Source organism: Cyprinodon variegatus, unplaced genomic scaffold (assembly GCF_000732505.1).
Source record: "Cyprinodon variegatus isolate N-32 unplaced genomic scaffold, C_variegatus-1.0 Scaffold41, whole genome shotgun sequence".
In the NCBI taxonomy this organism is placed as follows: Eukaryota; Metazoa; Chordata; class Actinopteri; order Cyprinodontiformes; family Cyprinodontidae; genus Cyprinodon; species Cyprinodon variegatus.
This window is the reverse complement of record NW_015150494.1, coordinates 815,797-829,567: the sequence shown is the minus strand read 5'-3', so window position 1 is coordinate 829,567 and position 13,771 is coordinate 815,797. Positions and strand designations below refer to the sequence as shown.

General features: G+C 39.0%; 1 protein-coding gene across 1 annotated transcript in view; it reads left to right on the top strand.

The window, feature by feature from the left end:
• Positions 1-5,597: 5,597 nt before the first annotated feature.
• The window catches only part of LOC107081784 (leucine-rich repeat transmembrane neuronal protein 4-like), a 119,843-nt gene continuing 111,669 nt past the window's right edge, over positions 5,598-13,771 (top strand). Inside the window, exons 1-2 of the mRNA XM_015370029.1 lie at positions 5,598-5,953; positions 7,685-9,274. Of these exons, the coding sequence (XP_015225515.1) occupies positions 5,923-5,953; positions 7,685-9,231 (1,578 nt within the window). The 5' untranslated portion in view covers positions 5,598-5,922 and the 3' untranslated portion in view covers positions 9,232-9,274. The remainder of the gene's footprint in view (positions 5,954-7,684; positions 9,275-13,771) is intronic.

Genomic DNA, 13,771 nt, shown 5'->3' with positions numbered 1-13,771 from the left:
TAAAACTAGACTAAATAAAAATGGGATGATGTCGACTAAATGTGATAAAAACTAACAAGCGATTCTGAAACTGGACTAAAACTGAAACTAAATTTAAAAATGGCTGCTAAAATTAATACTAATACATTAGACATCTCGGTCCAGAAAAGTGCAGTTCTAGGAACAGCACAGATAGTGCGCAGAACCCTCAAGCTCCCAGGTCTCTGGTAGAGGACCTGAGCTTGGAGGAAAAAAGGAAGGAAGACTGTGTGTTTTCTTCATATACAGGCATACCATTTATTTGTAATAAAATAACTACTCTTATTCTGTGCCACTTTAGACAGTGGATGTATTATTCTTTTTAATTTGTTATGATGAAATAGATGTTCCTATGACCTTTCAAGCATTGCTGTCTGATTTCCAGACAGAAAAAATCAGTTTCGCAGGTAAACATCAGCTAATCACAGATCACACAATATTAAGGAAATCAGTGCGACTGTGAATACAAACACAGGTTTCATCTAAAAGTCTTGCAGCTTTAAGTCTTCTAATCATCTTAATATTTAATTACTTAATCCATTCCAAAAGAGAAGAATATCTATTTGACTGCAGTGACATGAAATATGTTTAGAAGAGCATAAACGGACAAGAGTTTCTAGTAACGTTTTCATTTGTTTGTAGTAGAACACACCAGATTCAAAGGGTTTAATTACCTCTTCAACATGTGGCCAAGATCTACAAAGTATTTTTATTTACCTGATAATCTGACCCAGGTTTGTTGAAACAGAGACCTAAATGCAAACATTGTGAATTTTTAGTGCGTTTTGCTGCAAAGTTCTCTAAGAAAGATTGTCATACATAACACTGGGGGTTAATTCGAGCTTCTGTAGATTATTAATAATAATAATAATACATTTTATTTAAAAAGGCGCCTTTCTGGACACTCAAGGTCACCGTACAAAACATAAAAAGTGTCAGAAAAAATAAAAATTATAATTATAAAAACATTTAAAAACATAAATTATTTTATTTATAAATATTTTCACCATGTGTCGCACAATGAATTTAACCTTTCCCACCACTTGTGTCATTTTTCATTTTCTGAAGCTGCTTATTGTAGAATATTCCACCCTGGATGGATCTGATAAATCAATAAAATAATATCCATTGCATAGATCTGGATGATAATATGAATGTTTCTGCACATTTGGAATATTTAACCACACAATGTCTACATGAAAGCATATTTGACGTTTACGTGCTCGTTATAACCTGACCTGTCCATCACGGGTTCACCTTGTCAGTAATTACAGCCGTAAGTGTTTAGGCGTTCATTTACTCCTTTAGGCCTCTTTGTTTACACCGGCAGAGGAAGTAATTAGGGCGTAGGATTCTGTTTAAATATATTTCCCTTGTTACACCCAATGCTTTTAAAAACAATCTTCCTCTGAAGGTTGATTCTATAATATATATTTTGCCCTTAAATTCATACACTAGATTCTTTTTAATATGGTTCACATCATATAGATAAAACTTTGAATCAGAATGACTCAATTTTTCATAATAATGAAAAAATAATTTAAATTTTTATACACAATTTGATTTTGCGTTTGGTACAAATCTTACCTAAACAATAGCTTTAAAATGAAGTTGTTTAAGTTAAGTCATCCACTGTTTTTTGCATGTAAAGTTAAGAACAGAGAGGCTGATATATCTGTCAGGGTTTTTAATAAAAAAAAACAATAAAAAAAAAACAAACTAGGCTATTAGTCAGGAACTATGGTAGGATCTGGAGCTTGGTAAATTTTAAGTGTTAAAGCAGGAATTTAAATTAGGTTTAATCAGAAACCAAACTAACTACTTTGAAAAATGCTAGTGCTAAAGCGTAGCTTGCTACATTGCTAAGTTAAAATAAATAAATAAATTTACAAAAACATGTCTTTATTTGCAACAACAGCTATGTTTCATTTAATAATCAAAGTGCATGAGTTGTATTTGCAAAAATAAAATCACTAAAGGGAAACACTGCAATTTCGAAAAAACTCATATTTTTTCCATAAAATGTTTTTTACATTTTGATGAGGTGGTTTTTCTGTCATATCAAAGCTCTTATATTTTGCAAAACTTCAATGGAAAAAATGTTGTTTGTTTGCATCAGATAAGCTACGTGATCTGCAGCTGCCTTGTAAAAGACGAAGAAGACGAACAGAGGTAGATGGAGGATGATGGCGCCATCTAGAGCCTTGGCTGAAAAATGGATGTATGCCATGAGGCTTAAGTGAAAATTCAACCTTGAAGAATCTTATCACCATCCCCTCAACCAGATGCAATGGCCCTCATTCAGCTTCAGCCAATGGGCATCTAGTTCTCAGACCTCTGGCTTATTCTTACCCCTGTGGAACACTACTCTAATCTTTTTCTAGGTTACTCATCTGATTAAATGTGGATTCTCAGCATCAAAGTATTCTGCCGGGGCCTGAGCGCCAAATAACTTTTTTCATTTATGTCAAAATCTGTACATCTGCTTCTGTCTCCTTGAACCCCACTCAGCCTGTGCAGATGGCCGCTCACACTGAGTCTGGTTCTGCTGGAGGTTTCTTCCTGTTAAAAAGGAGTTTGAGACTTAGACAACTTCTATTGTTATTTTGTATACACAGAGTGTTTATGAAATGAAATTTCATTTTGTACAGCTCTCATGACTTTTCCATTTTTTAAAGTGCAGCGGTGATCAAGCTTAAACTGTGTGGGAGAAAAAAACATGGTGCAAAAAAATGCATTGATATGGAAGTTTAGAGGATTAAATAGATATGGTGAAATTATGCAGTGTTTTAGTTTGGTGTTATCAGTGTGATGCAGAGTCATGATTTAGAGTTTTCCCAACAGTTCAGCAGTCTAATGGTGGTGGGGAAGAAGCTGCTGCAGAATCAGCTGGACCTGCTTCGGATGCTTTGATGTCTCTTCCCAGAGCGCAGCAGGGAGAACAGTCCATGGTGGGGGTGTGAGGGGTGATTTATAATGTTACGGGTACAGGACATGCAGCGCTGGGATGAAATTTCTTAAATGAAGGGAAGAGGGGTGCCAAAGGTATTTTCTCCTGTTCTCACCAATCTCCTCACCTTCTTCCAGTCTGTGGTGCTGGTGGTGGTGAGGATGGGTGGGGGCAGCTGTGCTCCCTTCATCCCCGTAGGTCGCTACAAGCAGTGAGGGTTAGGAATGGAGTGAGGAATCAGTCCTTGCAATCATCTGTTTTTTCCTAGATAGGAAACCTTTTGTGTTACTTTTTTAAATGAAATTAACTAAATAAAACTTCTCTAATTTGCATCTTTTCCCTGTGTGAGTCTCTCTAGGCGGAAATGTGTTTACATGCACCACTGCCATGGTTTCTCACAAGAACAAACACATTCAAGAGCAATTTTTAACTGTAGTTGTAATTCAATGGAAATACCGAAATCGTGAAACTTTGCATTTTCATAATTAGCAGTATATCGATATCGCTTTATGCAAATCTGTAAGGGAAATGCAGCCAGAAATGTTGAGGGTATTTTGTTTAATTGTTGGTACAGGTAAAGAAAACGCTTTAAAAAAGAAAAATTAAAAGCAAAAATAAAAATATAATAGAAATAAATAATAAAAAATAATAAGTAAATAAATTTAAGAAGTTTTACATAAATTTATTTCTGGATGGCATTTTTTCTCCCCTAAATTTCCATTTACAAAACCTGTTTTTTTTTTCTTCTTCTTTACAAATATAATGGAACAAAATGGAATAAAATTATTTCATACCCTTTTTTCAGGGGTGGAGCTAGATGGGTGGCCAGTCAATCCCTGGCCACCCCATGGCCACCCCTACCATTTTACCCCTTCTAATACCGATGGTGGCAGCAGTAATATTCTCAAGTGGAATATTCAAAATATTAAAAATCTTCATACATTACTTAACAATTTTGGTTAATATGGTTATGTACATCAATATACTAACATTAAAGATGATAAATACAGAACTCATGCTCTCTTCAAACATATTTTGTCTTATGGGGTAAAGAAAAAAAGATTTGTGTCTCTGCAAGTCATCTAGGAGTCTTCAGTGAAATCATAGATAACTATTTTAATAAAAACTTAGAAATAATCAATTTATGTATATATTAGTACATGTAAATATCAATTTTATGCAGAATGATTATTGATAAAAGTAGGTAAGTGACGACAATGGAAAAGATGTTCGCCCCAGAACTCAAACCTGAAACAAATTTTATCCACTATACCTTTTATCTAGAAAGCACAGATGTTCAAATATATACGTCTATTTGCAGAGATGGCAAAAGTACTCACTTTCCGTACTTGAGTAAAAGTACAGGTACTTGTGTTAAAAAATACTCTGGTAAAAGTGGAAGTACTGATTGAACTTCTTTACTCAAGTAAAAGTAACAAAGTACAGGCTTGTAAATTTACTTAAAGTATAAAAGTAAAAGTAGAAACCACTTTTTTCATGCCGTTGCCTACATTTTAAATGGATGTCTGCCAATAGGACTAGATCTCCGTTGTGTTCATTTTCAATCATCTCGTCGTCCATGCTACTATGCTAACGCCACCGCCACCAAGCTGCAATGATTTGCCGCCAATGAATACCGCCGAATCTGTCGATTCATCTTGTAGTGGTGCGTCAAATGCAACGTAGATTCCCATCCAATTAGATTGAATTTGGTATTGATGACGTGAAAAATAATAACAGTAACTCCATTGAAATGATTCAAAACTAAAGTAACGAGCCAATTTTTTAAAATGTAAGGAGTAGAAAGTACAGATATTTGTGTAAAAATGTAAGGAGTAGAAGTAAAAAGTCGCCATAAAAATAAGTAGTAAAGTAAAGTAAAAATATCAGAAAAATCTACTTGAGTACAGTAACGAAGTATTTGTACTACGTTACTTCCCATCTCTGTCTATTTGTTTGGAAAGGCTGTAGGGAAGGATATTTTGTCTTTATTTAGAAAAATATGGATATTTTAATTTTCCTGTTGGAACAGTGTAGATTGACCCTGAGGTTCGGCCACCCCTCAGTGGTTATTGCCTGGCCCCCCTTATAAAAGGGTTCTGGCTACGCCTCTGCCTTTTTTCCTAAGGTATAGATTAGTCAGTGTAGAATGACCGACTTTTAATGAACCTCTTTTAAAGATATAGAAGTAAAAAAAAAAAAATCAGATTTGAGCCATTAAATGATTGAAGCTTCCTATCGGATCAAAATGCAAAGCAAACAGTGTTCCCATTCCTCTGGTTCCCATTAACATTCAGGCAGTGTTAATGGGAACAATGGGGACCAGTTCCCTGCATGCTGCAGAGTGTCACCCAGTGACCAGGAGAGGGCATCTCTAGTCCTGGAAACCAAGCAGCAGCTTCCTTATTCCACACGCAGGAGCATCATTCCTGTTGCTATATAACTGATTTATTCTCAGTGTCAGGGCCAACGCGTCTAATCCCCCCCCCCCCCTACAGCCTCACGCAGAATACCGCAACTAGTCACCTCCGGAGCGCAGCTCTGTTCCCCTTAAACTGCTCATCTCCTTCTCTTCCTCACTGTCTCTCTTGCAACTTCGGATCAACAATTGGTGACTGTGTGATTGGAGAGCGTCCCCCTCAGCCTCCCCCAGCCCTGAACACAGTCATTATCATGCCTCCGCAAGCTGGAGCGCCTCCTCTCCCATCCTGCGTTAGGATGCAGGCGGTAAATGTGCGGGACCGAGCGGATGTGCGGTGAAGTGGGGAGGGTTGACGCGCACCTTGAGGGAGCCGCTGTCCTCTCCGACAGGTGATCACCGCAGCTGGGCTCCGACTTCTGCGCAAAGTGCGGTTTTTTCTTTTTCCCGAGCTTGAATGTGCAACTATTTGGGGCCAAACGCAGAGAGCGTCTAACATGTGGAGCTGAAAGGCATCGGGAAGACTTCAGTGAGGATGAGGAAAAGCAGACGTCGTGCAAGTATGGGTATGAGCCACTCTTCTGCTTTCTAAGTGGAGTTTGATTAAAGATGTCAGTGGTGCTGTCCTTCCATCCTGCGGTGTCTGAGTGATGACTGCAGGCTGCAATCTCTATAGGAGCATTTTCCTCTTAAAATGCATGTAAAGAAAAGCTTATCCATTAATAATGTCGTTTTTTTTTAACATTTCTAAACGCACCTCTTGAGAGCACTAATGAGGTTCAGCAGCTGTGGTCTTTGCGTTAATGGGAGAGATCTGCTAATGCACTCAAACCCACTCCCTATTTATTTATTTAATTAAATTTATGATAAATTCTTGTTTTAAGGAACCTGTAATCAATGTCTAATGATTCTGATTGTTTGAGTAAATCTAATAGAGGCATAATTTAAAAACAGAAAGTATTTATGCTATGTTTGTGGTTTAAATAGGGTTTTATTAGAACTATGTTCAAAGAAAGGGTGGAATAATACAGTTCTGGTTGGTATAAATTAAGCATTGTAGATTTTAAATTAAAGGATTTAAATTTCAGTTTATAAAAACTATAACACAGCTTTTCCAAAGCGTAATGGAAATGAAGCAGAATGAAGCAGCTGAATAGTTATTATTGAGCAGCGGCCATATTTTCTTACCGGGCATAACATGAATCAAAGGCAGGAGACCTCCCATTGATTGGAAATAAAAGTAAGCAGTAGAAATGTTTAGGGCTCAAATAACAAAAAAAAAAATAAATAAATTAAAAAATATATATATTTTTTTACTTATCTTGCTTTTGTGCCGCCCCCAGTCACAATGCTATCCTGAGGACAGAGCCACACTGCCCCCAAACATACAAATACAAGTGGTGGGACTTTTATTATACCCTTAGTAGGACTAAGAAAAGATTCAGATTTCAGCCATTTACAAGATTAATACAGAGTTAATTAACTGTAATGTTGAGCTTAAAAAAAAGAAAGAAAAAAAAAGAATAAAATTAAAATGTTCTTGCAAAAAAAAAATAAAAGAAGAAAAACAGACCCAGATAAGTCTCTAAAAAGAGAAGTGCAATTGGAGAATATTTCAGAAACTTTCGATTTGATTTAAACTCATGCAGACAACAAAAAGCAAGACTGAACAAGTGATCCTGGCATCTCATTTTACCAGAGATCACGGGTCTTGGAACAAAATAAAATAAATCTGAAATCTGTCTAAGTCTAAGTCTGAAATCAAATCAAAGATGACCAAATCTTAACACAAAGTCAAACATCCATTGAGATATGCTAAGATATGCTAATGGTGCTTTCTATTTATGGATTTTCTGGGGTCCCCGTCAGAAGAAAATTCAAGTCTACTATCGGACATGTACATTTTTGTTTTAACTGCTCTTGTTTTTTTGGGTTTTTTTGTGTTTTTATGCATTTGTGTGTCGTTATTAACCTCCCTCCCCCTCAACGTTAACACCTTTTAAAAGCCTAACCAGGGACGAAGGCTGCAAATTAGCCCATGGCTACAAGCCTTATGTACTTGGACATCGGCCACCTGTTTGGTTGCAATGTTTAATTGTACTGTCCCTGTCAAATAAACAAATAAATAAAATAAATAAAATTCAAGGACTGAGGATGTGTCCAATATGGCTGCCATGTATGGAAACATGTCAAAAAACATGTCAGAAACTATAAGCTATTAGTTAGTTTCTAATGTAACAAAGTCACACAAGATGTTAGGCAAGATGTTATATCTGTCATTGTTTTTCTGTCTTTAGGTCTCTCTGTGCTTTTCAGTTGGCTTATATTCACAGTGGTGATACCCACCTGGCTGCTCGCAGCTCCAAGCGGCATCCGGGAGCGCCGCTGCCCCTCCAGCTGCAGATGTGATGGGAAAATAATCTACTGCGAATCGAATGCCTTCCGCGACGTGCCAAACAACGTGTCCGTGAGCACGCAGGGCCTCTCCCTCCGCTACAACAGCCTGGTCAACCTCAGGGCCCGCCAGTTCGCAGGCCTCAGTCAGCTGGTTTGGCTCTACCTCGACCATAATTACATCAACTCCGTGGACGGCCAGGCCTTCCACGGGATCCGCAGACTCAAGGAGCTGATTCTCAGCTCCAACAAGATCACGCAGCTGAAGAACAACACGTTCCACGACGTCCCGAATTTACGGAACCTCGACCTTTCCTACAACAAGCTGCAGGTTCTAAAGCCCAACCAGTTCTTGGGTCTGCGGAAGCTGCTCAGTTTGCATTTAAGGTCAAACTCCTTAAAAACAATCCCCATGCGGGTTTTCCTCGACTGTCGCAACCTGGAGTTCCTGGATATCGGCTACAACCGGCTCCGGAGCCTGACGCGTAACGCTTTCGCCGGACTCCTAAAACTCATCGAGCTCCATTTGGAGCACAACCAGTTCTCAAAGATAAACTTTGCCCATTTCCCCCGCCTGACTAACCTGAGGGCCCTCTACCTGCAGTGGAACCGTATCAGACTGCTAACCCAGGGCCTGCCTTGGATGTGGACTTCCTTGCAAAAGCTGGACCTCTCAGGAAACGAGCTGGAAGTGCTGGAAGCTAGCACCTTCCAGTGCCTGCCTAACCTTCAGACTCTGAATCTGGACTCCAACAAGCTCAGCAACGTGTCCCAGCAGACGGCGGAGACGTGGATCTCCCTCACCACCATCAGTCTGGCTGGGAACTTGTGGCACTGTAACCCCAACATATGCCCGCTAATGTCCTGGCTCAAAGCCTTCAAGGGCAACAAGGAGACTACTATGATTTGTGCTAGCCCTAAGGAGGCCCAAGGAGAGAAAGTGACAGATGTGGTGGAGACTTACAACATCTGTACAGCAACTCTGACCCCAATCCCCTCAACGACTTTGCCTCCCACTTCCCCTTTCCAGCCTGAATTCCTGCCTCTTCCCACACAGCTGTGGGTGGATAACGAGCTGACCCGGAATAGGACGGCCTCGCCGCCTCCCTCCGAAGCCTCCCCCACCGTCCCCGTCCCCGACACCGACTACGTGTCCTTCCACAAGATCATCGCCGGCAGTGTGGCTCTTTTCTTATCCGTGGCTATAATTCTGCTGGTGATCTATGTGTCATGGAAGCACTATCCCAGCAGCCTGAAACAGCTCCAGCAGCGCTCGGCGGTCAAGAAACGCCAGAAACAGGCGCGGCAGACAGAGCGCTCCTTTAACTCCCCACTGCAAGAGTACTATGTGGACTACAAGCCCTCCCACTCAGAGACTATGGATATGCTGGTTAATGGGACGGGACCTTACACGTACACCATCTCAGGCTCCAGGGAATGCGAGGTATGACCGTTGCCCTCCAAAAATCCATTTCCAGTGCGAGGCATGCGAGGTAAATTTTCTAACACTCTGTGGGATAAAAAAAAAACCTGTTTTCTCCTCTGCCCCTGTCTGCTTTGGGATAAGGAAAGGAAAGGTCACTCCACAGTGACTTGCTTTTCCAATCTGCTGGTTGTTTCAGTTCCATACGACTACCCTGCTGCTGCCCGTCCCAATCATCTAATGATAAATTCGAAAACATGGCCTTAATTTTTTGGGGAGTAAAGTGCAATGCATTCCACAAACAGCAGGTTTATTCGTCATTACTCGCACAAAGACTCCCCTCGATTAATCTGCGCATTAGCAACCAGCCTTTTTGGAGTAAAAACAATCAATTAGATCAAGTCACTGTGCAGGTGTTCCTCTCTTATCCTGTGTGTTTGATGCAATGGCTGTGGTAACAAATGCACGAGCCGTGTGGGTTGTGATATTTGTTTGCTGTCGTGTAAAATGTGTAATTCTTTATGATCCTACCTGCTGATGAATACATATCTCATTCCCTGTTTCTGCCACTAGCGATTGTGTGTTTAGCATTTTCCTCATTGGTTCCATTTACAAAGTTCAAACAGTCGTTGCGCGCCGAGGAACACCATAACGGCCTGTAGCCAAATGGAAGATAAATTATGCATTTGGGCTCAGTTTCTGTTGGGGTATTACGCGTTACTGCAGTGGGAAACTGCATTATGCTACTTTTGTTTAGGATCATGAACATGAAGAAACAGTTCAAAGACTCACAGCTGTTGGATTTTAAATTCTACTAAACTATTCTGGTTCTTGCCTTAAGCAAAACTATTTCTATGAGGCAAAGGCCAGAATAGTGAGAGAGGTTTTAAAAACTTTTTCTACCTTTACGCAGTTATGGAGATGATGATGTTACAACCTTTTGACAGTTTGGTTCCTTCTGGATTTTATTTATTTTCAGATGCCTGAATCTGTTTATCTGTTCAAAACCAACATTCACAAGCAAAACCATGATTGGACTGACAAGCTGACTCATTAGGAAGGAGTATGGAGTGAAATTTGTATCATTATTTTTGCAAGAAAATATTGTGTTTTCTTAATGGAAAAAAAGTTCAGTCCAGGCATAAAAATGTGAAACATCTTAATGAAAATGTTTATAGAGTAACTGCACAGTTTTTTTTTTTTTTCAGATTTTATTTTTTTATTATATTTTTCTTTCATTTTCATATTGGGTCTTACAAATTGCATTTTTCTGTAAAATGGCCTTTGTCACCATCACATTTTCTTCACTTTAAGCTCAATATAAGTGCTCAATCACGATCACCGTCCATGCAGCTGAGTAGGTGAAAATAACTGTTATCTGTACAATAAAATTTCAAAAGATTGCAATTGATTCAAATCAATCTGAAAAACAAAAATTTTTTAAAAAGCATGTTTTTTAATCTAAAATCTGTAAAAAATAAATAGAAAAACGGAAAAAAAAATATGATCTAAGAAAATAGCAAAGTTTCTCCCAAAACATTTTTTTAGATTGCATTTTTTCTCCATTCATAAAATGCGGTCTTTAATCTGTTTTGCTTGCAATAATAATGGAACAAAAATCACACTATAGTGATTTGTTCAGTGATTTGTTTCGTTTTCCCAGAGGTGAGAGGTCACAGAAAATGCTAGATTATAGCCTGCAAATGGTTTTAGAAATAAAGATTTTCATTAGTATAAAAATATTCTGTTTGGTAGCCTAAAGCGTTTTGATCAAAGACGGCCCTTACATTTGGTATAATAAGGTGAAAACTTTAAACCATAAGAACACCTTCCTTTCTGTGAAGTACGGAGGTGGCAGCATCATATGTTATTTATTTATTTTGCCGGTGAAGGGGCTGGTTTGTTTTGAAATGTTGCAACTAAAGCAGAAATTTTAACGTTGTGCTCAAATAGCTCTTCCGTCGACCTGCACCTTCTGCCAATTTAGTTACAGAGTGGTTTAAGGAAAACAAAGGTATTGCTTTGGAGTGAGCTTTACAACGCTCTAAGCCCTACTGCCTACGGACGCATACAAAACCTGAATCAGTTACACCCCTTCTACCAGGGCACAGCTACATAAAACAAAATCCAGATTATATTCTGGGGTAATTTCCTCAATTTTCAGGCTGTTCAGTTTCAGAAAGCTAGGAACTGTTTCCCTGAGAATAATTATGACAAAAAATTAGTAGCAGGGCTGTTTGGAGAGACCCTGAGTATTTCCTGCTTTTCAGCCGTTGCCATGGTGAATCATGTTATCTGTGTCCCACTGATAAGGGCTTCTTACTGTATATGCCTGCATTCACACTGAACTTTGCTTAGAAGCTGAGTTTAGTTATTGAAATCACTGGTTTCTGAAGCAGAAACCCTGAGTAAAAAAGAGAGGGGTAGAGATAGTCAGGGTGTGTTTGATTTCAGAGGCTGCATCCTCCAAGGACCCGCTCTATCTGGACTGGATCCTTTGAAGTCCATGAAAATAAGGAGACGAAAGAGTTTTGGCTGTGAATTCAAACAGGTCCAACCTTCTGCGGCTTTCACCGCTGTACGCTCTGTCGCTTAGCAACTGTGAGAGACACACAAAGCAGGAAATGAATGAATCGGTCTCCGCCAGTCACGTGACATTTGTTGCTAAGACGCCATTTTAGGCGTAAAAGGCATAGTGTACCGCGCCCGAGGTAAACAATTGACGTCACTTGGCGGAGACGAACCTGAGCTTTTCACTACTGTTTCTTTTAAATTTTTTACCTTTTTTATTGTAAAATGAACAAAGACTACACTCATGAGAATACAGAGTGACAAACACCGGGAGCATGAAAAAATAAAAGCCAATGTAATGATATAAAAGGGGTAGAAAGATATGAGTAAATGTAAACAATGAGTGTATAAAAAATTTATCTGCAAAATCTCTTATCATTAACAACAAAAAGTACCTAGTTAAGCAAATTGTGCAAAATAGCAATTAAAAAATAAAAATCCTATCAGATTTATAGTCCCCACCCAGCAGTTATATTAGAATCTGTCCTTAAATTACGGCCAAACCCATTAATTTGTACTGAACTGTGCTATACAAATAAATTTGCCTTGCCTTGCCTTGCCTTACACAGTAATAGATAAAAACCTTTAGATAAATTAAACATTACCGCCACATATCTGACTCAATAACCATTAAAACAACTATTTTCATTCACTTCAGACGGAACTATTCACATACTGGTTTATATTAAATTACACTTCCAATATTCACCACTGTTCGCTGCCAAGTACCTTTTTCCTCTGATCACGGAGCAGCTGGCTTGCTTGGACTCGCAATGAATCCTGGGATATCCAAGGCTACGTAGGTTACACCGGACCCGTCCTTCAAATAGCGCAAAAAGAAGGATGCATTTTTCGGCCACATAACAAGGAGTCTTGCGTTCTGAACAGACCTCGGCGCCGTGCTATGACGTGACCGACAGACCAATCTGGCCTTCAGAGGATGCAGCCCCTGAATTCGAATTCAGCCATTCTTTCTCAAACGGGGGCCTGGAGGAATGGGCCTAAATTCCAGCAAATAGAAGTCTGCAGAGCTACTGCAGCCTCTAGTTTAGAGTATGTTTGTTATGAACCAACTCTAAAGGAGGTTTGGGTGTGTTCCTGCATTTTTTTAAGGTTATGGTGTTTTCTCTGTTTTTTTAAATGAAGTTTTCTATCTATTGAACAACTTTTAGGCTGCTTGTTTGATTGTGCCAGCTAGGTCGGGGACTTACAGGTAGAGCTAAAAGCTATAACCTTATTCAGGGCATCTTTCTGTTTTCTCGTTAATGTTAATGTTCTCTGCAAATTGTCCCTGTTTTAAATAAATCTGTTGTAAACCATAAAATTTGCATGGTTTTAGCTCTCCACGACTGGAGATGGAGACCCCTGATGCACAGCTTGTTGAAGGACACCCACACTGTTTGACACCATAAAACTGTTGGAAATGATCTTGAAAAAATACAAAGATATACATTTGAACCAAGGTAGTAATAAATAAAGACTTCTCTCTCTTTTTAAGTATTCTGGTATGACTTGATAAAAAATGTATTTAGTTTGATTGATTTATTAGACATGATAAAAAGAGTTAGCTGATTTTATTTTATTTTTTTTATTCATCGTGAAATATGAATGTGCTTATTCTTAATCTGACACATATATGGCCATTTCAACTGAACCCACTGAGCAGAAATTGGTTGATGAGACGTTAAAAAGACAAAATAATTTATGTCAAAAACTTTCTACATCGATTGAAAAGTGAAATGGATGAAATCAGTTCGACAAAACACATCCCAATTTCCAACAAATATTCCTGGACTAAATGAAGACTGATGGACCGACTAGATTTAGCCTAAAAACCAAAGTCGAAATGACGTCTGGTGTTTGGGGGGGAAATGTTTCATATGAGTCTCCTGTTTTTGCCTCCTGCTCTCGAGTTTCGTCTGATTACCAAGACATGCTGTAGAGCAGTGGTTCCCAAAGTGTGGGGCGCGCCCCCTAGGGGGGGCGCAATGCCATT